General features: G+C 46.2%; 1 protein-coding gene across 2 annotated transcripts in view; it reads left to right on the plus strand.

Moving 5' to 3' along the window:
• The window catches only part of tnksa (tankyrase, TRF1-interacting ankyrin-related ADP-ribose polymerase a), a 79561-nt gene that overhangs the window by 6318 nt on the left and 46028 nt on the right, over window positions 1–27215 (plus strand). For both annotated transcript variants that reach the window (XM_013137070.4, XM_013137071.4), the window contains exon 3: window positions 1948–2043. In XM_013137070.4, the coding sequence (XP_012992524.1) occupies window positions 1948–2043 (96 nt within the window). The remainder of the gene's footprint in view (window positions 1–1947; window positions 2044–27215) is intronic.

Genomic DNA, 27215 nt, shown 5'->3' on the forward strand with positions numbered 1-27215 from the left:
CTGTCATTGAAGTAATCCTGACCATGTTTAGCTGCTTAAATTGTAACACCACGTCTGGCAAATAACTGTTCAGTATGTTGCTTAAGCAGCATCTGCTTCTTGTTAATGTTAATGTTTCAGCCGTAGAACCGCACCAGAGGCCCTGGCTTAGACCCCTGGACCCGCCTAGGCCAGACCAAAACCCTTTCAAAAGATTTCTATTAGCTCGTTTATAGTGTAGGCGTTTCAGTACAGACCCCTGTGTTGTTAGTCCCAGCTGCTGTGATCAGGCCATCTCCATCTCGTCAGCTATCTCCATCGGCTCTCTGTGGCTGGCTCTGTATGCTGAGCACTCAGTAGGTGTTACTGCTGCACGCTTGGCCAAGGAAAAGCGATCATCTACGTGGGTAGGTGGGTGCGTGGAGGTCGTTTAGAAGTTTGTTTGCAGGGTGGCCCGCGGTTGTCCGTGATGTTTCCCAGAGCGCCGCGCCCTGGAACAGCCGAATCCTCTCTTTCTCTGCGCCATTCTGACGTGTGACAGTTCCTCCGTCAGAACCCCGCGGACGGCCTGCAACCGAAGCGGAGGTGTCTGAGGGCCCACCTGCATATTTATCTCTCTCGTTAGAGGGCCACGTGTTCTTCTACAGCCTGGCATATCTTTTTTTACAGAGGGCCCCTTTCATTGGATTTTAATTTGCTTGCTCTCCTCCACCCAGAGTGTTCTCACTGCTTCTTTAGTTACCCGGCTAACAGGACAGGAGGAGATGCGGAGGGGAATGGGATTTGGTGCAGAGCTAAATCCCATTTGGGTTGAGGAATGAGTGAAAAACGTGCGGCGGCCTGCGTCACCGTTGTGGTGGTGGTGGTGGGTGGGACGGACAGACAGACGACTGATCATCTAAGCGGCGATGTTGAGAAGAGCCACCACCACTCCGCTCGCTTGGCTGAATACGTGCTACGACAAAAGGGCTCTAAAAGCAAGCTCCCAGACACTTCGGCAAGGGAGAACCAGTGTTTGTGATTGGAGAGGTTTGATCCAGTTTGAGTGGGAGTTGTTTTGAACTCTTCCGTTAGGGTTTCTCTCTGCCTGCCTCCCCCGGGATACTTTGTTTTTCCAGCTCTGCCTCTCCTTTGCATATGCCCTTTATGTCAATGTAATCCTCCCTGTGTTCGTTGGTGTGAAAACCTTGGTAATACAGAGAACCGAGTTTGGGTAAAGAGAAGAACAACTGAAGCGTTGTGCGCGTGCGCGTAGTGTGCCAGCTAGCCCTGTGCCGCTCTGTTCCATCGCTAACATCATGCTGGCGGCGTGCGGAAGCGGCCGTGGGTGTCCACGCGCACGGAGACCGCGGAAATAAGTGAAGTCCTTTACGAATTGTCAGTTTGATTTGCGCTCTCCAAAGAAAGTATTTGAAGTGCCTGCTGAGCCACCGCCGGTCTCCTCACGTGCGCGCCGCTCGTTCCGCTCAGACAATCACTCAGCCGGGGGACGTTAAAACGCTGCACCCTGGGAAACATGTCAGCCCCCCCCCCCCCCCCCCCACTTCTTTCACCATCTCCTCCCACCCTCACTCTGTTCCCATCCCTCTGCTCTTTCTGTCTCGCTCCGTGGCGGGGCTGGATTAGGGGAGAGGCTGGGCAGGCTTTGATATTCAGCTCTCATACCTATGGTGGAGTCACATGGTAGTGCCCGAGCCTGTTTTTATAATGTCTTTTTCCCCTCCTCCACTCCGTCGCTGCGCTCAGTTGTTTTTCCGCGCTCCGCCCGCCTGCCGCCGCGCCGGTCCTCCGCCGCCGAGACGCACCGCCGGCGTGCCATGTATGTTTATGTCTGCAGCATGCCGCGCAGCGGGAGAGTTCTGGTAGGCGGCGGCGGAGGCGCTAGCGCTGGGGACAGCAGCCGAGGCAGTCCGTGCCTTCCCCTGTCCCTGCCTGAGCTCAGCTACTACCTCTGTTTCCCCTGCACAGTGCTGCTCCAGCACGGAGCCGACCCCAACATCCGCAACACGGACGGCAAGAGTGCCCTGGACCTGGCCGACCCGTCCGCCAAGGCTGTGCTCACTGGTGAGTGATAAAGACCTTTCCCTCGCTCTCTTTATTGCTGTTCAACTCTGTGGCTCCCAGCTTCTCTCTCCCTCTCTTTTTCTGTCTTTCTCTTTCTTGCTTTACCTTTCTCTTTCTGTTTACCTCCATCTCTAAGTCTCTTCACCTGTAGCTCTCTCTCTCTCTGTCTCTCTCTCTGTCTCTCTCTCTGTCTCTCTCTCTGTCTCTCTCTCTGTCTCTCTCTCTGTCTCTCTCTCTGTCTCTCTCTCTCTCTGTCTCTCTCTCTCTCTGTCTCTCTCTCTCTCTGTCTCTCTCTCTCTCTGTCTCTCTCTCTGTCTCTCTCTCTCATCTATTTCTATCCTGTCGTCCAGTTGTAAGTTGCTTCTGGTCCAAGTGCTAATTATCCATGCTCCTTCATCCTCTTACTCCTATGCCTCTCTTCTTAAATGGTGCATGTTTCCATGGTGTTTGTGGATGTGAGTTGGTTGTGTGATGCTGGCTTGGAACGTCTTTGGCTCCGTCATGCTCGTCTCTCCATCGTGTGTGTGTGTGTTCGTTCAGGTCCGTCCATAATTACGCTATTTAATTGGGTTTCATTTCTCTCACACGCTTTCTGTTTACATGCCGTTACATCATATTTCCTGGATCGTAAGGAAATGGAGAAATCCACATCTGAGGGCCGACAGCAGTCTTGGGAAGCTTGCTTACCCACCTTGTAAACAGCTGTGACCGAGGGGAATATCTGCTGGCCGTTCTGCTGTGTGAGGCCGACGTGAACCCATTTGATAGTGGCATAACATTCACACCCGCGGAGCAGCATGCTCTGTCACACATGTTCCCGAGCTGTCCTCTGTTGGTGAGTGTGGCGACCGGTTCAGCTCATCGGTGGATGTGTGCCGACGGCATGTTAAGGTGTATGTTTGCACATTCATTGGTGTCAACGATATCTTGATGCCAATTATAGCACCTGCTACGCCTTTTTGCTTTTGAGGCGCCGTCCCGTAAACCGATACGTCCTGGCCAGCAGATGCCCTTCTCTGTCCCTGCTAAATTCCCGCCTTGTAATATTGTGACCAATCAATGAAGGAGCAGCACGCCACTGCATTGTTGTCCCCGGCCTCTGATATGGGGCTGCACAGGGGACTGGCCTATCTAAGTAGCGCAGCAACCAGAGGGATGAGAAGTCCTCCAGTCACTGGAGTACTCCAGATAATTGTTACATATCGACTTTTCTTATCTCTCTGCACTTTGCAGCAGCACTCTGACCCACCTTATTGCTGCCGCTGGTGCTCCGAGCCTGGCTCTCTCTCTCTCCCTCGGGCAAATTGCAAATGAACACTGCGCTCACTCTCCTGTGAGATACGGAAACTATAGGGCTGTCGTCTCCAAAAGGACATCCCAGTCACACTTAACGCTATCTCCAGGCACCATCGTCGCCCTGTCAGGTAGAGCTCCGTCGCGATGATATGGCTGAAGTCGACAAGTCACCATTTTGAAGTGAGCCCTTATCCCGTGCCTCGTTTGTGCCTGATTGAGGTAATATGGATGGGTTTTATGACTCTTTCATTGACACTTCAATAAAATGGAGACTGCGTGTGTAAGGCTGTAATGTGTTTTTTAAATTCAGTGCTGAGTTAGGACATTGGAATCCATTTATAATAATGGAGAACTCAAGGACATGTCGGATTTAGTACACTTGAATGCAGTAGGTTTTCAAGTCGCTAAACCGTATTCACAAGGCTCCTTTTTGCCTGTGAATATGTACAGCTGCACTGTTGTGCTTTCTTATTTGTCTTAGGAGTGGAAGTGGTGTTGTGCGAACTGTTCCATCAATCCCCCAAGGTTGGAGTGTTACCAAAGGACAAAGCAAGCTCTCTGGCCCTTATGTTGCTGTGGGGGTGTTGTACATTCTTCGGGTCTGGGGTTCTACAGCAGTTAAACTGTAACACCATACAGGATTGATGTGATGAGAAATAACCCAACCCCATGGGCTGTGAAAAGCAATGAACCCATAACTATCATCTCATAAGAACAGTGTTGTTTTAGAGGCTGTTGTCTGATTCGTTCGTTCCAAACGACCCCATTGATGAGCACAATGGAACATATTGCGTCATAAGTCATGTTCTACCAGTAATCCATGGTCTCCAGATCTGCGCTATGATACCAATTACGATCGACGGTTCCAGCGTCACAAACCTCCAGACATGCATGTACTGTACCTCTTCCCTGTCCGGTTTGTCCGTCACGCACTATTTACACAGGTCAAACCTGTTTTACATATCGTTTTTTTTTAAATACAGGACCTGGTGAGAAGATGCCTCTCCTGTGAGTTCATACTACCTTTGACGCAGTTGGTTGTTGTAAGACTGGAGTGCACTCCCGAGTCGCATGCTGCGTTTGGGCTGAAACTGGAGCTGTTATTCAGTGCCTCTGCCTCGGAGCGAACAGCGAGAACACTGTTTGATTAAAGATTATATTGACCTATAAATTATCCTAGTGACGGAGTGCAAATGTCCCATAGCGATGACAAATTTAGATTTACGCCGGCCCAGCCTGAAGTCTTGTCACGGTCCCTGAGTGGATCGCATATCCCAGTGTGTACTCTGTAACTAACTGGCACCAAAATGCATTTCCAAATCCCGGCTAGAAGTCATTTAGTGTTAAGGAAGACACCGGCGGTTCGTCTTTTGTTGGGTCCTCAAAGCTCGCGTGAAATAAATCTTCTTATAACACGGCTTGATATATTACGCTTCTCCATGCCGCTCCACGCTAATATTAATCGCTGTTGAATTATTGACTTTTTTCCAGATGACTTGAAATTAATTTCCTGTACTCTCCGGGTATGAAAAAGGATTAAGTTGTGTTTTGTAATGAATATAAGAGATGCGCGACGTGTTGCGATTACTGATGGGAGGAATCGGGGCGCCGTCCTTTGGTGGGGAGCGGTGTTTGACCTGGGAGGTCCTACCCTGATGGAAGATGTTCACCTGACGTGGAGCTCTGCTTTTGAGTTGTAGCCGACTCTTCAAGTGACAAAATGGAAAGGCAGATTAAAAGACGTTAGGACGGTTGTGCAGATTGAGTACTGAAATATACCGGTTTCTTATGATGTCCTTGTTTTCAAGCTCTGCAGTGTGTTTTGACTGTGGACTCTGCAAGTGAAAGATGGAGCTGGATTGAATGGTCTATGCTTGACTTAAATGTGGAATGTAATCTCAGTACCCTAGCTTGCTACCTCTATATAAGGTCAAGGTGGAACCATCTAGATGGAAACTGCCAAATCTGGGGAAGATTCGTTTGTGGATTCTCTCCTCTTCTCAGGACCCCTGACGGGAGAGGTCTCCTCCTACTACTGATGAAGTATCTCTTCCCTGAGCTCTCTGCCTCCCACCCCACTGCGGTGCTCAGAAATACAGAGGAGAGGCGTGTTGACTGTTGAGAGAAGTACAGATGGAGGTCCACCAGGAGATGGCGAGGATGCATGAAGATCAGCTGCTCTTCAGTGGATCCTCTGAGAATCCAGACTCAAGACGGAGTATTTAGTCATGGAACTTTCAATGGGACATACCTTAACAGTTTCCTCTATTGTTGATTGCACGTACAGCCAGTGATCAGGTTCTTACTTGGTGGTTCGGGAATGTCATTGACAGAAGCCAGCCTGGAGCTTGAATCCGATAGATGTACTTTACTGTAACAGGAAAATTAAATGTGAAAGTCACTGGGAAATGTTCATGAACACGCTTGCATAGGGGATCCAGAAAGCTTAAACAATTTTTTCAGCCCCGGAGCCCCATCTGTGACCAAGTGCTGTCAAGTCATTTTGTTTAAAGACCGTCTGCTAAATTGCTTAAATGGAAATGTGCATATTGATGGGTGACAAAAATCAATGAGTTGCGGTACATAATGAATGCAGATGCTTACATACCGGTGTACTGCATGATGCAATTAACATCCTGTCATGCTCTTTGCCCTTAATAAAAAGGCTGAGGTGGCCCCGTTGACCTTGATGTTGGATCAAGACTGCAAGAGGAAAGGATCTAAGTGACTTTAAAAGGGCGTTCATTATTGGGGCATGGATGGCAGGAGCTTCAGTCAAAAACAATGCTCAACTGGCTAGTATTTCAATAGGAGCTTTGACTAAAGTTCTGCATTTAGATCTGTGGAAAATAAATCAATATATAAGGTTGAAGAATTGTTTGAAAGCGCACATTTGATGAACGTGATGTTGGTGTATTAACTCAAGATGTAAGCGAAAACCGATGAGCAATTCTTTCCCAGATGACGATCAATGCAGGATGTGATCAGATTGTGCCTGAGCAGTCTTTTGAGCGCTTTGTTAGAGAGCGAATAAAGCCTTCATTACAATGATGTACTTTTGAGAGTTCAAGGGTGCTAAAAAACATGGTTACTGGTCTACGGAGATGTGGGGGGAAAAGTGGTATGTTTAGATGAGTCATCCACCATATTTTCGACAAGTGAGTGCGTGCATGTGTAGTGTACACCAAGAGAACGGTACAGGACTGAATGATTGACCCCTACCGTGAGGGGGTCCGGAGACTCGGTTATGCTTTGGGGGCCCTTTTCCTGGCATGGTTTGGGTTCTCTTGTCCCCTTAGAGGGAAGTGTCACTGCGAATCAGTAGTTATGTTATTCTGAGTGATCACTTTTATCCTATGGTGAAACATTTTTATCCTGATGAGGTCTCTTCCAGGGTGACAAGGCCCCCATCCACAGGGCATGAGGGGTCACTGACTGTTTTGATAAGTATGAAAATTATGTCAATCATATGCTATGGCCTTCACAGTCACCAGATCTCAGCACAATTAAACACCTATGGGAGATTTTGGACCCAACAACGTTCTCCATCACCATCATCCAAACACCAAAATGAAAAATCTTGACAGAATCTATGCCAAGGCACATTCTGACTGCCTGTGGTGGCTCAACACCTCAATGGGGACACAGTTTGGTTTTTCATTTAATTTGTCACCTGTCTGTTTGTCCATGCTCATCAAGGAGCAACAACTGATATTTTACCATTTGCTACCATAATCTGATATCCGTGTAGGAAACGATTGTAATTAGCCTGGTCTTACTCATTAACACTGGTGCTCCATGATCCATGTCTATAAACCCCAGACAGCAAGCTAATGATGCCCAAGATTTCAGTTGAGTAATATTTCCTTTTGGAAAGCATCATTATTTCTGTCATCTAGCAGAATAATGGCCAGGTTAAGATTGTAATGATAGCCTAAGAAATGCAATCGCCCTGAGAGTTGTTTTTCTTGTCAAGGACAGTGGTGTCTGTTGGGATTGTCACTGCAGAACAGTAAGGCTGACAAGGGTTTCTCATTGCTCTTCTACGTTGTTTGTGAATGATCCCCCTCTCACACTCTCTCGCTCTCTTTTTTTTCCTATGTGCTCCAAGTGGAAGAAGACTTCCAGGTCTTGGGCCTGTGTCCTTGGGATGCCTCTACTGCTTCTAATCAGTTAGGATCTGGTTTAATGATCCTGACTGGAGGCCGTATGTGGCCTTCAGAACTAATCAATTAACAACGTGTCTCTCTGAATGTCGTTGTATAGCCATCTCTAGTTTTATGTGCTGGAGGCTCAGCAGCCGGAAGCTGTGAGCCTGTCGGCCCCTCCCCAACCTGGGAGGGTGTTCTCCCGTCTTCGGAGGAGGTGCTGGAAACATCACTGGGATTCAACTGATTGACCATGTGTTTCAGCCTACTCATCTGAACCTTTCGCTGAACATTTTGCCTGAGTTTGGCTTTCCTGCCCTTTCTTTCCAAAGCTCCAAGTTGATTCACTATTGAATGAAGATAAATCTTAACACCTTGTCCTGGCTGCTTAAATACTAAGATGAGTGAAATGACTTACATGATGTGATTATTCATTTTCTTCCGGGCTGCTGAATAAGCTGCTTGTATTTTGGCTACCTATTGTTCATTTCATTTTCTCACTAAATTCAAGTGTAAATGTGGTTATTTCTAGATTATTATGTAGGTAAACAAGGTACGATTTATCAGCAGCATAATATTGACAATGTAATGCCATCTCATGTTAGGCATCGGAATCCACTGTTTTATATGAAAAAAACGAGGGAAGGAAGCTTAATGTAGACAAGGGAGTATTGTTTCTTTCAAAAGGTTTGTGGGTCAATATGTAGATGTTAAACAAATGAAGCTAGTTTTTTTCCCACATGTTGCCCCAGGTGATTATGTAACCATGCATACATTTGCATAAATGTGCATAGCTTGGCAAGAAATGGCTATTATGCTTCTTCCATTGAGATCCTCTCAGTCCGAGTACTGCTGTCAGTTGTCGCCCCTCCCTTCATACCTCTTCCCATCCCTCTGTTCTCACTTCTACATAGGGACGATGGAGTGCTCAGTATCAGTTCAGTGTTCACCCTCTTAGCCGGAAAGACAACATCTTTAGTCTGTGTCTCAGGCAAAGCGGACCAAGGCTATATTCAGGCTGTTCTACCTGTGGACAGAATAATCACGTCAGAGTCTTGGTGCTCGTTTACATTACGAGAGAGAGAGAGAGAATGAAACGCTAGGATTGAGTTATCTTGCTTTGCATAATCCTTTCCATGGGGTTTGAATTCGCACCCGCGTGCTTGACACGGCCCACACAGGATTGTGGCCGTCAGTTGTGGGAACGTCGAGCGACATGCTCGTGCACTGCGCCCAAACTTGATACAGGTCCGTCGCAATTGTCTTCCCACTTGAAAACCTCCTGTTCAAAATAATCATATCTTATTCGATATGTTACAGAAAATGTTGTGTAATGTAAACAGGCCCTTTGCTCCTCTGTGTGAGCGGCTGGCTGGCACTCTCAAATCCCAAGCAAATTGTTGGCCAGCCATACTGTGTCATTGATTAGTTCCCTTTTACTCACTGGTGGTGTCTCCTTTCTGCTTTCTTCTCTCTGGGTTTTATTGAGTCCAGGGAGTTCATATTAATTACCCCCCCCCACCTCACCCACCCCCCGCTGAGCTCTTAGCACGTATTAGCCTGAGACTCAAAAGCCAATGTACCCATATACAAGATTCTGCATCTGTGCAGTGGCAGACATCTGTTGACCATACTGAGCAACTAAGCCCTCATTTTCTTGAATAAGAGAACATGCGGAGTAACACATCAGTCCAGACAGGTCCGGCTGGTCATTACATGTCACGACGGTCCAGACAGGTCCGGCTGGTCATTACATATCACGACGGTCCAGACAGGTCCGGCTGGTCATTACATGTCACGACGGTCCAGACAGGTCCGGCTGGTCATTACATATCACGACGGTCCAGACAGGTCCGGCTGGTCATTACATGTCACGACGGTCCAGACAGCTCCGGCTGGTCATTACATATCAGGGAGACATATCGGGGAGACAATTTGGCGGTATTGAGTCGGCAGCCAGGCATGTCTGATGAACAGCCAAACAGATGTGGGGCTGTTTAGTTGTCTCACTCTGCCCTCTTGGGGATAGGTCTCTTTAACGGCTTTGTGCTCAGGGATGCAGGCAAACAACACCACGCGCTACTTCTCCTTATTATTGGCATTTTCATTATAGCTGGATTTAAGATACCTATAGCCAACAGCTCTTTCCCAGTAATGCCAAAATGGCTACTATACTATGACACCATCCTGAAATTCGCATTTATATGGCTGTAGATGCACCTAAGGTATTTGCTATGTTGGTGTTTGCTTTCTGTTTGAATGCGCCCTGAGAATAGCAGGGAGCTTTATTGTTGGTTTCTTGTCAGTCTTTGGTGCCTGCCATGTTTTTCTCTGCTCTATTGGCTTTGTCTGACAGCGAGGTCTGATCTGAGTGAACACACCATAACATCATCCAATCACTCAATCTTTGTCATTCTACTGCCCCTCACTGCTCCATCCTGTTGGTAGGCCCCATTTTCTAAACATTATGAAAATAAACTGATGAAACTGTAACATCCATATTTTAATCCTCAGTCCAATTGGATATCTAAACCTTTGGTACAATTCTGAGTAGCGAAGTCCTTAGAGTAGGAGTTTCAAACTAAATCGTTAAGCCTCTCAATCGCAAACATTCTCCCGAGTCCTAAATCCCCAGGTTCAATGTGGTTCTGCTGTGTTGACAAGGTTATGGACAAGTAGCTAGACAACCTCATCTTCTCGCTTTCAGGATGCTGCAGAGAGTGTACAGAGATGCTTTTTGCAGCAAGTCTAGCAATTATATTGGCATCGTTCTTCTACCAAACAGACACCCATACAGATATGATTGCCATGTTGGTCCTTCACCGTTGATTGTGATGCAAGCCACGTTCCTTTCTCTTCTCTTTGACCTGTCCATATCAGGAGCCTGCCATGGCCAGGTTTAGGCTGACGATATGGATTCCCCTGGTCCCCTGACATGTAGACGTCTCTCATTCATCTGGGACTAGCAGGAGAGAAGAGATGAGAGGAGCTTGGTGCGTCTGGCCTCCAAGATATTTACAGACTTATAACTGAGTCATTAACAATGCACTGGAGGGTTGTCTAGCTCCTGTCTGTTTGACTGCAAAGGTTGTCCTGTTTCAAAACGTGAGGCTTTTTTTAATGTCCTTCTCGATACCTGATCGTTAACCTTGTTAGCTACTTTTAGCTAACATTGCTGAATAAGTGATGTTACAGTGGATCATTTGTGCTTAATGTGAGTTACCTTTAACAACAAAAAAATGTTTGCCCCTTAAGGGGCTTTTCAGACCCCTTTACTTTCTCCACATTGTTCAATAAAATGTCTATCTAGCTGCACCTTACCCCTTAATGACAAAGCAAAAACAGGTGTTTATAAATGTTTGCAAATTTGTAAAAGAATAAAGACTGTTGGCATTTACAAGTATTCAAACCCTTTGCTTTGACTAGATGGAGCTCAGATGCATCCTGTTTCTACAGATCATCCTTGAGATGATTCTTCAACTGGCTTGGAGTCCATCTGTGGTCAATTCAATTAATTGGACATGGTTTGAAAAGGCACTCACCTGTCTAAATAAGTCAGGTGTGTAGCTCAGATGGTAGAGCGTGGCGCTTGCCATTCCAGAATTGAGATTTCCACCAGGGACCTTACGAAGAAGTATGAAAATGTGTGTACTCACTACTGTATTGATAACTTTGTTTTCTAATTAACTTCAATGTAAACGATAAAGGGGAGAAGCAACAAATATCTACAAAACTCCTTAGGCTCATGAATCACTTAACTAATTGGACTCTTTGTGTTTCTATGCACACAATTTCCTCACTCAGGCAGGAGATAGCGAGAGTGCTGCATCATCTGTGAAATAAAGATTATCTATTTGAGAAACTGTGAAAAGGGTGAAGATGAAAGGAACTGCCATAGATCCAAAGCTTATTGCCTTCTCTGTAAAATATGTTGGCCTACTGCAATGTGTTTGTATGATTGCCACAAACAGGTTCAGTTGTATTCATAGATGTAACTCAGGCAGTTGTCAACACGAAGAATATGCACCAAATGATCATTAGGACAGATTAACATAATTAATCCAAAAAACATATCTAATTGAGTACCTCCAAGGAAAATCTGAGTCTCTCTTAACCTTTTCCAACAATATGTCCTTGTCCTCTAGCAGTACAACCCTCCCTTTTACTATATACAGAGGGGGAGACACCTGAATCAGTGAGTGGTGGAACCTAACAAATGCAGATACTTCCATGCAGGTTTACTGCATGATAGAATTAAACCAATAACATCCTGTTTTATAGTCTGTGAATGAATTAAAATGCTGAGCAGGCCCGGTTTACAATTTCAGATAACAATGTCAAGAGAAAAAGATCTAAGTGTCTTTAAAAGTAGGTTCAATGTTGGGTCTCTCAATGGCCAAATCCAAGTGCTCACTGAATGTTTTAAGGAGTATGAAAATGATGTGTGTCATACTATGGCCTTCGCAGTCACCAGGTCTCAACCCAGTTGAACACCTATGGGTGATTCTGGACTGACGTGTTAGACAGCAGCCTCCCACTCCATCATTAAAACATCAAATGAGGGAATATCTTTTGGAAGAATGGTGTTCCATCCCAGAGACCCATATAATCCATCCCAAGGTGCATTGAAGCTGTTCTATCGGGTCATGGTGGCCTAACACCTTACTGAGGTATTTTAGGTTGGTTTTTCCTTTAATTTGTCATCTGTGGCATCACAAGGGATTGTAAACCTCCCCACGAGCAAAACCTCTGCTGAAATTACTCCAAAAATAAACATCCTACACAAGAGCACAATTACATTTGCTATTGATTTACTGTGGTCCCTCCAAGCCCTCATCAGTTCGAACTGCAGGTCCAACTGCCCCCTGATATTAGCGCATGATAGAGATTCCTCAACCTGTCTCTAGAAGCAAACCACAGCTGGACAATATCAAAACAGATGATCTATTGATTTTGTGTCTGCGTGACAGTCCCTACAGGGCTGACTGTTCCATAAGCCATATTCTGAGCATTGAGTAGTTTAAGTAGAAAGGAATGCATTGCAGGAACTGCTGTTGTTTTCTATATCAGTTTATGAACCTGATGCCATGGCAATGGGACATGAACAAAATTCAAAACTGTCTGGCATTTTGAATTAAACGCTTGTCCAACTTCCTGACCCCAGTGGTACTGATATGTTATTACCCCTCTTTATGTTAAAATGTAAAACCATGCTGTGAATCATTCTTAAGTTTCACTAAGATTATGCAACTCCTCTTATGATCCCAGCTTGACGGGTTTAAAAATTAACTGTAATGTTTGCTGTATGGACAGACTGCTTGGACGCATCTCGTGGGGCTGTATTTGTATTTTTGTCATGTTTTTATTAGCAGGCATTTTAGAAACAGTGAGTGAATGGGAGGCAGTGGGAAAGGATGCTCCACGCCACAGGAATTTTCAATTAGGTGATATAGCTTAATGAAATGTTTAAATGCAAAGTGTTAAACTGGTCATTGCCCATTTCTTTTTTACCTCATGATTTGTGACTTGCCATGTTTCTGCTGATACATGGTCTCTGAAAATTTGCTATATATTCAAACTTGGGCTGACTATAGTCTACTTTGACTTTTTCAATCAAATATGATTAACTGGAATGAATAAATAAACGCTAGCGGAAAAACTGATCTCTGCGGTGGCATTGGTCAGGACTACATAGTGGGAGGCGGCTTCAGGGTCAGCCCTGTCAGTGTATAGGTGCCCCACCCGGTTAATCTATACATTATTATTCTTATCAACAAGTACATGGTTGTGTTAGTTCTGCTGCTTTCTTATCCCCCACAAGGCCAATTGCACGGCCGCCTTAAATGATCGAACAAATTGGTTGTGTTGAGGCAACAATTGCACGGCACTGTCGATAAAGTACCCGTTTTTGGTCAACATCATTCTGTCTGTAGCCGAAATATTTCCATGTAATTGACACTCAAGGAGACACTCAAGGAGTGTTTTGAACTGACCTCATCTTCCCATCATTGCCCATATTAAACCTTTATACACAGACAAAGCAGAGATTCACCTGCCTTTTACAAATTCAGGAAGTACTACTGGCTACTATTTTCTTCAGTTTCAACTACTGAGAGCAAATAGCTGCTTTGGATCTCCAGGCTTTTATGGTCAGGACTGGTCAAAGTCACAGCAATATCTGAAGCAGTTCTACCAGCCTGGCCTGTATGGTAGCAAAATGGAAACAAAAACTCTAGAAAGCACACTATAACATTTGTTTCAAGGATGCAAACAAAAAAAAAAACTAATTTATAACTTTTTGACCCAAATACTATTTAGTGCATTTAGTGCAAATCCGAAACAGCACATGACCTAATGAACAGCGATCCATGTGAAGCATGGTGGTGGCAGCGTCGTTTCAAAGACTGGGTACCGGTCATGATCAAAGTGAGCGGTGTACAAAAAACCTGCTGCCCTCTACAAGAAAGCTGAGACTGGGACAGAAGTTCACCATGACAATGACCCAAAACACACAGCCAAAGCTACAGTTGAGTGACTAAGGAATAAAACGCTAAATGTCCTTGAGTGGTCTAGTCAGAGGTTCGACCTACATCCATCAAAAATGTGGCAAGACTTGAAAATTGCTCTCTATCGAAATTCCTCCTGTAGCTTGACAGGGCTTAGACGGTTTTGTAATGCAGACTGGTCAAATGTAGCCAAATATTGGTGTGGAAATTTGGTAGAAGCCTATACCAAAAGGCTGTTATCACTGCTAAAGTTGGTAGAAGTCTATACCAAAAGGCTGTTATCACTGCTGAAGTTGGTAGAAGCCTATACCAAAAGGCTGTTACCACTGCTGAAGTTGGTAGAAGCCTATACCAAAAGGCTGTTACCACTGCTGAAGTTGGTAGAAGCCTATACCAAAAGGCTGTTATCACTGTTGAAGTTGCTTCCACCAGTCATTACCTTTGATGTGTGGAGACATATCCATTTATATTAATTTAAATGCATGAAACTGATGCACTGACACAGCAGAATTTAAAAGGTTCAAGGGGCTATATTCATCCTACAGGCACTGTATGATAAGAGAGGGAGGATTCACTAGAACTGTTGGTGTGTTATAATAATATGAATCAGACTCATCTTGTCTGTGATTAAAACCTTAGTCAAAATATAGGAAAAGAAGGCTAATGAAATCTCCTGCACTTTAATTGAATCAGCTGTCCCTTTTGTGTTATAGCAAAAGTTAATTACATTAGGTCTTCCACATGAAATACCCCTGACAGTCATATCTTAGCCAGCCACGGTAGGTTTAGACCTCAGATGGTGCATGCATTCAATTGAAATGGTTACCCAAATTCATAACCCTGAACTTAATTCATAATCCAAGTGTATTCATAACTGTTGTGAACTGTAAGGCTGTCTATAATCTATTAAATACTGCAGTTCTTATCTGACGGGGATAAAATGCTTCCTTTAGTTTTTGATCAGTCTCTCACATGTCGCTGTTGAGGAGTTTTGGCTTGATGTTCCATGCAAAATTGCTTCAACTGAATGACACTGTGGTTTATTGAGCATGAGCTGCTCTTCATATGTCCTGTCTCAACATCTCAATTGAGTTTTAGTCCAAAGATTGACAAGCCCATTCTAAAATGTTTCTGTGGCAGCAAAGCATCCTGAAGACCTGAGTCTACCACCCCCATGTTTGTCAGTCGACGTGGGGTCAATAAAGTGAAACACACTGGTTGTTTTCACCAGACATTAATAGCTCCTCTTTTGACTCCTCTCACAATAGAACCTTCTTCCAGGTGTCTTGAAATATCTGGACTTTTTGAACAGAATGTGTCCCGTAGCGTCTGCTAAATAACCAAAAACTGCATTCTACGGTATTGACCACATGTCAGCAGTCAGGCCGTGTGGTGGAAGTGGTACTGTCACTGTCTTTGCTGCCTCTGGACCTTGACCAAGACCAAATGCATTGCAGTTGACTGGCCAACGAGTTGGCCATCTTTCGCCTGTTTAGACGCTGTCTGTTTGCTTCTTTGTGCTAAACTTCGCACACAGAAGGCTCATTAGAGAATCCTATGGCCTAATTTTATTGGTTTGGTTAGATTGTTGTGTTTGTGTTAGCAGTCCACCTAATGCAGAGTATCTAGAAGGCTTATCGCAGAGTCCAATTTAATGAGGAATCTTGCTAATTAAGTGGGAGCTACACTGTTTTTACCGCATCGGGGGGCACATCGGGGGGGCCATAGGACATGCTTCTACACACATTCATTCCTGTGCACAGAAGGAAACGCTAGAACCGATACAGTCCTTCCTAGGGTTGCATGATATTTGAAATAACTGACATTCTGATATTGTTTTTCTGCAATATACACTCACCTAAAGGATTATTAAGAACACCATACAAATACTGTGTTTGACCCCCTTTTGCCTTCAGAACTGCCTTAATTCTACGTGGCATTGATTCAACCAGGTGCTGAAAGCATTCTTTAGAAATGTTGGCCCATATTGATAGGATAGCATCTTGCAGTTGATGGAGATTTGTGGGATGCACATCCAGGGCACGAAGCTCCCGTTCCACCACATCCCAAAGATGCTCTATTGGGTTGAGATCTGGTGACTGTGGGGGCCATTTCAGTACAGTGAACTCATTGTCATGTTCAAGAAACCAATTTGACTCACCAACTGCAAGATGCAGTCTGTGGCCAAAGCACTGCAATCTGGTCCACTTGTTCAGGTGCAGCCTTCACCACGTTGGCGGCATTGTCTGCTGTTATACAGACTAGACGACTCTCTCATCTAGGCCCCAATCAGCTAAAGCTTCTCTCGTCCCTGACGCGATGTTCTCACTTTGCAAACAGCGACTTTTCAGGTGGAAGTCCTCATTAATAAAGTGTACGGTCAGACTTATGTGGGTCTCCGTTGTCCGGCTGGACCACAAGTCCGTTGTTGCTGTAGAAGCTCATTTTCAACTTGTTGCATTTCTGGTACAGCTCTGGCATAACAACTTGAGAAAAGCATTGAGATGCTTTGCACTCTGTGGTGCCGCCTTAAATGATCGAACAAATTGGTTGTGTTGAGGCAACAATTGCACGGCACTGTCGATAAAGTACCCGTTTTTGGTCAACATCATTCTGTCTGTAGCCGAAATATTTCCATGTAATTGACAATGAATTTCTTTTTGCAACCAAATTCTCCATTTCGGCCTTTTTTTGCCCGTTCCTCGCTCATAATTTCATCACGCTCAAACAGAGCTTAAGTGCAGCAATGAACCATGTTTAAAATAATAATAAACTGTGTATTCAAAAATACTAGGTGGTCAAGAAACTCCTCGGTGGCAAGGCACCGGGGGTGGATGAGATCCGCCCTGAGTACCTCAAGTCTCTGGATGTTGTGGGGCTGTCTTGGTTGACACGCCTGTGCAACATCGCGTGGCGGTCGGGGACAGTGCCTCTGGGATGGCAGACCGGGGTGGTGGTCCCTCTTTTTAAGAAGGGGGACCGGAGGGTGTGTTCCAACTATAGGGGGATCACACTTCTCAGCCTCCCCGGGAAAGTCTATGCCAGGGTTCTGGAGAGGAGAATACGGCCGATAGTAGAACCTCGGATTCAGGAGGAACAGTGTGGTTTTCGTCCGGGCCGTGGAACACTGGACCAGCTCTATACCCTCTACAGGGTGTTGGAGGGTTCATGGGAGTTTGCCCAACCAATCCACATGTGTTTTGTGGATTTGGAGAAGGCATTCGACTGTGTCCCTCGCGGCATCTTGTGGAGGGTGCTTGGGGAATATGGGGTCCTGGGTCCTTTGCTAAGGGCTGTCAGGTCCCTGTACAACCGAAGCAGGAGCTTGGTCCGCATTGCCGGCAGTAAGTCAGACTTGTTCCCAGTGCATGTTGGACTCCGGCAGGGCTGCCCTTTGTCACCGGTTCTGTTCGTAATTTTTATGGACAGAATTTCTAGGCGCAGCCAGGGGCCGGAGGGTGTCAGGTTTGGGGACCACACAATTTCGTCTCTGCTCTTTGCAGATGATGTTGTCGTGTTGGCCCCTTCTAACCAGGACCTTCAGCATGCGCTGGGACGGTTTGCAGCCGAGTGTGAAGCGGTGGGGATGAAAATCAGTACCTCCAAATCCGAGGCCATGGTCCTCAGTCGGAAAAGGGTGGCTTGCCCACTTCAGGTTGGTGGAGAGTGCCTGCCTCAAGTGGAGGAGTTTAAGTATCTAGGGGTCTTGTTCACGAGTGAGGGAAGGATGGAACGGGAGATTGACAGACGGATCGGTGCAGCTTCTGCAGTAATGCGGTCGATGTATCGGTCTGTCGTGGTGAAGAAAGAGCTGAGCCGCAAGGCGAAGCTCTCGATTTACCAGTCAATCTACGTTCCTACTCTCACCTATGGTCATGAGCTTTGGGTCATGACCGAAAGGACAAGATCCCGGATACAGGCGGCCGAAATGAGCTTTCTCCGCAGGGTGGCCGGGCGATCCCTTAGAGATAGGGTGAGAAGCTCGGTCACCCGGGAGGAGCTCAGAGTAGAGCCGCTGCTCCTCCACATCGAGAGGGGTCAGCTGAGGTGGCTTGGGCATCTTTTTCGGATGCCTCCGGAACGCCTTCCTGGGAAGGTGTTCCGGTCCCGTCCCACCGGGAGGAGACCCCGGGGAAGACCTAGGACATGCTGGAGGGACTATGTCTCCCGGCTGGCCTGGGAACGCCTCGGTGTCCCCCCGGAAGAGCTAGAGGAAGTGTCTGGGGAGAGGGAAGTCTGGGCATCCCTGCTTAGACTGCTGCCCCCGCGACCCGGCCCCGGATAAGCGGAAGAAGATGGTATGGTATGGTATGTGTATTCAAAAACCCATAAATCTGAGTGAATTCTTATATCAGACCGATATAAAGCTGGGTTTCCATTTGGAAAAAAAAAAAATTTTGTAGACTGATATGTTTCCCTTACTAAATTGCACGTTCTGCGATGTGACTATTGTAGGTGCGTACATCGCAATGTCGATGCTGAAACAATAGATTGTGCAGTCCTTCCCTTAAATCTAATTGTCAGTTGGTGTTGGGACTTTCCAAGGCCAGTAAGATCCTATTCTTTTCATGCTCCTTCTCCCCCCAAAAAGCTCATTTATTTCTGCTGAGGAGACAGAGCTGCGAGCAACATTAATGGGAGTTCACGGATCCATTTCAGGAAAACCGCTATCTTTGGCAACATTAACTTCTATTAATTACCTTAGTGATTGGTATTCAGAGGCTGGTCACCTCAGGGCGTGCGGTGGGGGAGTAGGGTCTGCTCTGGGAAACCGAACCTGCACTGGACGAGAGGACAGCGATAATCTCTCTAAACGTTATCATCCCTCCAGCTGCATGTTTCTTGCTCTCTCTCTCACTCCCTGCCTGCCTCTTTCTTGCTTCTTTCTTACTGGCGTGTAATAACTGCTATCATGAGACACGTGGCTTTCCATTCATCATGGTTTGATCTGACTGATGGAGGTCAGGCAAGGTCAGCGAAACGGCCGTGGTGCTGTGCAGGCCGGTCCTAGTGTGGCCGTCACTCTCACTAACCTTGGCCCGGGAGGAATGTCAATCTTAACATAGATCTCTGGGCTGTTTGTAGAATTATGATTGCAGTTCTGGTACTGTACGGTCTACTGACAGGATGTCGTCACTCGTCAGACACTTAGGTTTCGGCTCACTATGTTTTTAAAGAGCTGCCCTCTGATTTCCCTGGGGTCCATGCTGAAGGGAGGTTTTGCATGGATGGCGCTGTAGATGAAGTATTGATTCCAGCGCTGGTTGTGAATTTCTTAAACACTCTTTCCATCCGCTAATTGTTTGTCCCAGACACAAGAATTTCAATCCCTTAGCTAGGGTTATTGGTGAATGGAACCACCTGGGACTGTAATGGGTTTTTCTGGGCTATTTCTCTCAGTAGCGCCCTGTAGCCCTGGCTGTTGTTTTCCCGTTCTGCTGTGCTGAGGTAAATTTCTACTTACTAGTGTCCTAAAGCACTCCATCTTAAATCGTGGCCCCACGAGGCCATAGGCATTGGCAGGCTGGGTACTACTCCCTCCCTGCCTCCCTCCCACCACTCACACATCCCTTTGTCCCTGGTGAGGTAATGTCAAGTGGCACACAGGGTAAAAACAAAGGAACAAGGAGTTAGAGGTTTCAGTGTGTGTTTAATGCTTGAAGGTCTCTTGTCAAGGTAAACAATCAGGTGTGTGTGTGAGAAGTAGGCCTTGGTGTGTTACCTACCTTATGTATTAACAAAGGTTTGCTTGATCAGCTCCCAGCACCAACAAGGTGTGGAAAAATCTATTTTGTTCTTGAGTGACAATGTGAACCATGGCTGCTAAATGCATTTACAGTTTGGTTTAAATGCAAAAGCCTAATCTCTGGTCGACCTTGTGTGCCAATGAGAAAAAGTCCCTTCACCTACATTATTATCTGCAGTTCCTCAGTGTTTACATTCAAGTAATTTGGAAGACTCTTATCCAGAGTGTTTCGGGTTAGTGGATTCATCTTAAGTTCCAGCTTACATAAAGAACTACTTATCAGCTGTGCCGGTTAGATTTGTTTGTTTGCGGTGAACATTGATAGTGACCAATGTATTTGTCTCCATTCTTTGTGTTGTCTTAACAATAACCCAAAAGGGCATTTACAGATTTTTAGTACTGCTTTTTATAATATGCCTGTAAACCATCGTTGGTGTGTAACCCAGCATCTGTGTAGCCTGGTTGAAGATTTGGGAGTCAAGCATCGTATTGAATTATTTAAGATGACTTTCTTGCTAGCCTTGCTTCAAGGCTGTCTAGGTGGCAACATTAGCATAGCACTTGTCGAAAAGGCGGATTTCTATGGGTGAGGAAAAAATAACTTTGATACTGGTTATTATCATATTGGTCACAGTTTGGATGTCACTGACCTTGACCTGCCAGTCAGCCAGCTCAAAATGTCAAGCTGGCGTGAATCTTTTCCCAACTGTTGCATCAGTCTTCCACCAAGACACTTCCCTCTAATCGCAGACTCCCATTCACCAGGCGGCTGTATCTGCCTGTAGCCAGCGTGGCCGATTTGTTCCATCTCACTTGATTATATTTGAGTCAGGATAGCGGCCTGCATGAGAAGTAACTTGTAAATTTGCGGTAATGTTATTAACCATCTTGGATGTCTGTGAAACAATCTACTGCTCAACAGAGAGTGAGGGCACTCACATTATGGTGGTGCTCGGCTAAGGTGGTGTAGCCAATACAGGAGCAGGAAAGGATTTTAGATTTTCACAGAAAATGTACAACTGCAGCAACAATTTGTACCGTTCCGTTTGAAAAAATAATGGAAAAAAAAGGACTGTGCTAAAAATGTCCTGATTCTGAACGCTCACGCAAGTCCAAAATCAACAGATAGCTTGCTGTCTAGCAGTGTATAGCTGGGCTTATTAAGGCAACTAGCAGATTGAACCAAATCAACTCTCAGCTACTCCATGGGTCTGTTGACCAGGCATGTTCGTATAGTCTCACCTTTGTAGCTTGTGTTTATCTCAACCGCGTGCGTGCGTGCGTGCGTGCATATGGCGTACGTGTGACGGACTCACAGCACCCCCTTGTGGTAGAGGTCTTAGCAGTCTCCAGGAGTCGGTCAGTCTGTACAGTGACTCTGGTGATGATTCTACTCTAACCGAGTTGCACAGCGGAGCTGAGAAAGGACAGGAGAGAATGAACAGCCTTCTGAATAGACCCTCCATCTATCGGATCAGCGTTGGTTTAGTTATCCCCAGGAATCAATTACAGAGGCAGACAATGAGAAGCTGGAGTATTGGAACGTGTTCTACAATGGGGTCTTACTTCCTGGTATTAGACACTTTATCAGCTCCGTTCAGATAGGCTCCCTCAGCCTGGCCCTTCTGCCATCTCCGCTAGCCACTATATCCGCAGGCCTTTTTCTTTGTGTGACTTTGAGGAGGATAAACCTCTTACCAGGCTGGAACAGAAGCCTCTCAGGGTGCCCGGCCAGCTCCTACAGGGGTGGTTTAAACCCAGCACCGGGGAGATGAGAGGATGGAGGATGAACGCTCGCACGCGGGACAGGCAGAGACAGATCCAGTGAGGCTCTTTAGAATGACCGCTGTTAGCAGGTGGAACACAGATTGCATCTATGGATGGAGGACTGGGGGCAGCCGCCCTTTAGATTGAGCTGCATCTCTCAGAAAGTTGAAATGGGGATATCCTATTGGTTTTCTCTCCAACATTCGCTAGAGACTGTGTGACCTGGCGTAGTCTCTCTTCACTCTGTTTACCTCCCTCCACCCCTTCTTAGCGGGCGTAGTTGAAAGTGTGTATGCCAGGGAGAGACACTGCATACCAAAGGGCAGGTGTGTTTGTGCATAAGAAAGCTTCGCCTTATCACTGACAGGCCCATTGATTACGGTGGCGAATGCATTTCGATTGGTCCCCTTTGATGAATGGGCCCGGGTCTAAGATATCCAGCCAGCGCTCATCAGTCTTCCTCTGTCAGAGCACATGTCTCTGTGTTTTACTTGCAACATGCAGATTTTCCCCAGGAAAGCCGCCTTCTTTCCCTACTGTCCTCCCATGATTATACAAAATTTGGTGAGGATGGAACTAATATGAAATACTCCTCTGTGACACGTACACACACTCCTGTCCCCAAAAGACAGGAAGAAGTCTGCCTCAACGACTGCCGCCCTGTGGGGCTAACATACCTTGTCCTGAAGGACTTCTAACGGTTAGTCAAAGAACGCCTCTCTAACTCCCTATCTTCGACTTTAGGTTCACTACAGTTTGTGTACAGTCCAAACTGGTCTACAGCTGATGCCATTGTCCTAGCCCTCCGCTAACCTTCCACTCTACACAGACCTTCACTCTACAGTCTCTCACCTGGACCGAAGGAATACATGCAGTGGGGAGAACAAGTATTTGATACACTGCCGATTTTGCAGGTTTTCCCACTTACAAAGCATGTAGAAGTCTGTAATTTTTGTCATGGGTGCTCTTCAACTGTGAGTGACGGAATCTAAAACACAAATCCAGAATATCACATTGTATGATTTTTAAGTAATTAATTTGCTTTTTATTGCATGACATAAGTATTTGATACATCAGAAATACAGAACTTAATATTTGGTACAGAAACCTTTGTTTGCAATTACAGAGATCATACGTTTCCTGTAGTTCTTGACCAGGTTTGCACACACTGCAGCAGGGATTTTGGCCCACTCCTCCATACAGACCTTCTCCAGATCCTTCAGGTTTCGGGGCTGTCGCTGGGGAATACGGACTTCCTGCTGCCTCCAAAGATTTTCTATTGGGTTCAGGTCTGGAGACTGGCTAGGACACTCCAGGACCTTGAGATGCTTCTTACGGAGCCACTCCTCAGTTGCCCTGGCTGTGTGTTTCGGGTCGTTGTCATGCTGGAAGACCCAGCCACGACTGATACTCAACTAGTCCAAAGAAAGACTGTATTATAGCTTTTTTAATCAGCACCAATCAATGATTTTCAGCTCTACTAACATAATTGCAAAAAGGTTTTCTGATAGCCTTTTAAAATTACAAACTTGGATGAACAACTGTTCCATTGGAACATAGGACTGATGGCTGTTGATAATGGGCCTCTGTAAGTCAGTGTAAAATCTGCCATTTCCTGCTACACTAATCATTTATCAATTTGATGTTATTTTAATGGACAAATGGCAAGCTTTTCTTGCAAAAACAAGGACATTTCTAAGTCACCTCAAACTATTGAACAGTAGTATATATGTCATTCTACTGCATCTTTTGCACATGCGACACCTCATTAATTACCACACTAATGTTGCACTAGTGTACAATTCTTGGTAATATTATGTACAGAGTCATTGCATCTATTGCACATCTGACATTTCATCATTAATTATTCATTATTTCATAATGTAATATTGCACTACAAGAAATAAAATTACCAGCTGAATGCTGAAACCTACTTAACGCTGCATGGCAGCTCATGTAAGACTGACACTTACCACTTATCTGTTTTATTACTTGTTCACATTTCTTCTTATTAATTTTTTTTATGCTTGTGTATTACTTATGCCTGCACTGTTGAGGACGTTTTTGAAAACTAAGCAGTTCATTGCCCGTAAGGCCGTTGGTAATGTGAAATGACAAATACTTTTGAACTTGAACTCGCTCTACATTTACGGGCGAGTGGGGCAGCGAGTCTGCTATTTATGCCTTCTGTGATGGAACAAGGAATGATTTGTCGTTCCTGCTCTCAGTTGGCCTTTATTGCCATTATTATCCAGCTGTAATTGTCTAGTTTTCCACATGGCCGCTCCGCGTATCTGGAGACAGGCGGTACAGTGGGCTCGGTAGTGCAGTGGGAGACTCCAGGAGAAGGTGCGTAGGGAACGAGCTGATCCACACTCTGGAAAGACTAGGGTGGGATTTATTCTGTGCTTCTTTGTTTGTTCAGCCACGTTCTTTTAAATCTTTCAAATGTCCTGTGGAGGAATGTCAAGATCTGAAGTGGCCCAAATAATCTTAATGCTGAATCTGCAGATTTTCATTGATAATGTTTTTTGTATACCCTGAGGGTCATTAAACCTTTATTCAAGCAGGTCTCATTGAAATATAGGCCTTGTTTTCAAGAGCTCCCTACGTGAACACATGAATAAGATGTGTAGGATTCAAACATACAACATGGAAATGCCAACAACGCCTCACAATAACCTGAACAGCTCGAGAGGCTCCTGGGCATCAATGTGTTAAAACTGAGATCTTTGCATGTCATTCCAAACACGGACAAAAAGCAACCAATTTCCCTAGTGCCATAGTGAACAACAATCTCTAGTGTAAAAACAAATCTCTATTGTTAGCATACTTGTAATCTTGTCTGTTGATTCAAATGTTTGTTCAAGTGGGGCCAAGGTTATAAATATGAATGAAGTTTCACTTAAGAGCATGCATCTTCAGTACCTACATTATTGCTATGACATCCCTTCTCTCTCGATTCATTGTTTAATGTTGCCTAGTTACCAAGGGAGATTTGAGTTATCCAGAGGTTGTTTCCCTATTCAAAGAGGCTGAAGAGAAGTGGCCCCGTTTACTGTGCTTTTCTGTCTTCACTCTGCATTTTAAGCCTAAATCTATAGCTGGATTGACCAGCCTATCATCTAACATTCTAGATGATTTCCACGTAGTGATCCTGTTAGTCTGAATACTAAAAGATTTGACTTGCAGTAACAATGTATGGAATACATTCTCCTTTTAAGCCACCTGTGAATCTCAGAGCTCATCCGATTGCTAAGTCAGACCACAACAGTCCTATCAGTTCTCCATTCAGTGTGTTCACTCTGAGGCTTCAACTTGTGTGCGGAGCTTCTGACCGAATCCATCGATCTTCCATTTTGAAGAGCATTCGCGAAATCGATGTCGTGAACTCTGCGCGGTGGGCCTCCGAATACAGAGGGCAATACCATTCACAAGCATTTTCTGTTTCACGATTAAAGGCCTAGCGTAGCGGAACCCGTGCGGAGAAACAAAGAGAACGTTCATCTCCGTGCAAGTGTTTTTAATAATAGCCCCTTAGTTTAAGTGGAACACTTAGCCTGGATCTCCCAGGCTCTGAATGCCCGCACCACTAAACGTTATGCGCGCCAGGGAAGGTGGCTTTAGTTGAAGGTCTGTAATTAGTTGTTCTTTAGTATTGCCTGAGTGGCCTGGCCGCACTCAGAGGAAACCTGTGCTGTTTGTTATTGAAGCCGTCGTCTTAAAGACGCAGTCCTTCTTCTGCACTTGATTAATCTGATCCTCCGCTGGGAACGATGCAAAACGGAGCCAGTCAGCTGGGGAGCCGTGAAGCCAGAGCGCTCTTTGTGAACGCTTTTGGAACGGTTCTCTTTTTCGTCCTTTCCTGCGCCTCTAGAGGTCCGTCTAGGAACTGATATGTTGTAGAGACCAGCATCTGTAAGGTAGAGTACTCCCCCCACCCCACGTGTCCTGAAGTCACAATGGCCCTCAGCTCACCTCAGCCAGTCAAGCCTAAAATGCTTCATCTCACAACCTGGTACTTGTCCTTCAGACACACACACACACACACACACACACACACACACACACACACACACACAGACAGCGTATGAGGTAGACCGAAGAGGCTGGTAGGTCTGTCAGCAGCATCAGTGGAGCTGTCAGTTTCTTTAAGGTCACTAGTGATGCTGTCACTGGGCACATGTACTCTTAGGTTGGCTAGAAGCACTGAGTCACGGCGCCAAGTTTCAATCACCAGAGACTGTCTCTGCAGTGTCCCCACATCTGTCCCCTTTTGGCGCTGTCCACAGATGCGTGTGTCTGCAGCTCAGTCAGTAGAGCTCAAGGGTGCAGCAATAGGGCTGCGGGTTCGATGCCCATGCTGGACCAGTACGGAAATGTATCCACTCGCTAGTGAAGTCACTCCGGGTGAGAGTCTCTGCTGAAATACTAGAAATGGATGCGTGTATGTGTGTGTACGTACTCTTCTGTCGCTTTTCCTCGGATAGTTTCTCGTACCAAGTCTGTACTTTACTTAACCAGCTTTCATCATGGCCACGCCTCCTCCTGGGTGTGTTCGTTCGTAGTTTGGTGCGTGGTTTGGTGCGCCCCTGCGCCAGTGCCAGTTTGAGGCAGACTGTTAGTTAATGGTCTCTGAAGCCGTGCTCATTTGTGCCTCGCCATCTGCTGTTTTTATGTCTCCTCCTTTCCGCCCTGTCAATAATGCCATAGCTGTTCCAGTCCTCCACTGTGAATGCAGCCGGCTAGCCGCGTTCAGAGGACAACCGCTGCTTTACTCTGGCAAAGATGGATGAGGGCTCCGCATGCCTCACATGAGATTTCTCCAGTGTTTGATAGTGACTGAGGCAACCCGGCGCGCGCCCGTGCACGCACGCACGCCCGCACACAGATTACTCCCACAAAATACTTCGAAATAGAAACAGTGTAATGTATGGCATCCATTAACTGCCCTCTGGGACCCCAGCCGCCACTCTGTCTCTGTTCCTGTCAGCTGTCGATCAGATGTCAGAGAGGAGCTTGTGAGTGCCGGGGGGCCTTCACAGGGGTCCCAGGGTCAGTAAGCCTGGGGTCTCATCTCACTAGTGGGAGGAGTTGGGGTTGTTTTGATCCTGCTGCCCTCAGTGACTTTATCGTCTTGTCCGTGGAGATGCTGAAGCCTGCCTGGACCTGCCCCCTCTCCCTGTATAATAGTCTATCCCAGCCCCCAGCGTCTAGCCCCCCGTGGTGCCTTCCCGGTGTGGTGATCATAACACCAGGCGGTCTCCGTCCCTGTGTGTCTGCTACTGAAAACAAAGGACTCCTCCCATTAAGCCCTTGTTTGTCTTCCCGAATGCCCTATCCCCCCCCACTGTTAAGTGTGGTCCTGTATGTAGTCTTGGACTCACCCACCGTGTTGTCCTTCCGCTCCTCTGTTCTCCTTGGATCCTGGCAGGGAAAGCACACACATATGGGGGAGGGGGGTGTTTGGGAGGTGGGGGATGGAATCTGTTGTGACTAGCGGAGGGGGCAGGGCTGTGAGAGGAGGGGGATTGAGGGATGACAGCGAGCGGAGGATGAGGGCAGGAGCACCCCTTCTCCGCTCCCCTGCCCTAACAGATCCACAGGAGGGGAGAGAGAGGAGTCGAGACGCCCGGCTCGGCCGAGAGTGGGAGATGTAGGGAGACGTTCCACTTGACGTGCGGACATAAGGATATGCGTCAATTTACC

The sequence above is a fragment of the Esox lucius genome, chromosome 14 (assembly GCF_011004845.1).
Source record: "Esox lucius isolate fEsoLuc1 chromosome 14, fEsoLuc1.pri, whole genome shotgun sequence".
Taxonomy (NCBI): domain Eukaryota; kingdom Metazoa; phylum Chordata; class Actinopteri; order Esociformes; family Esocidae; genus Esox; species Esox lucius.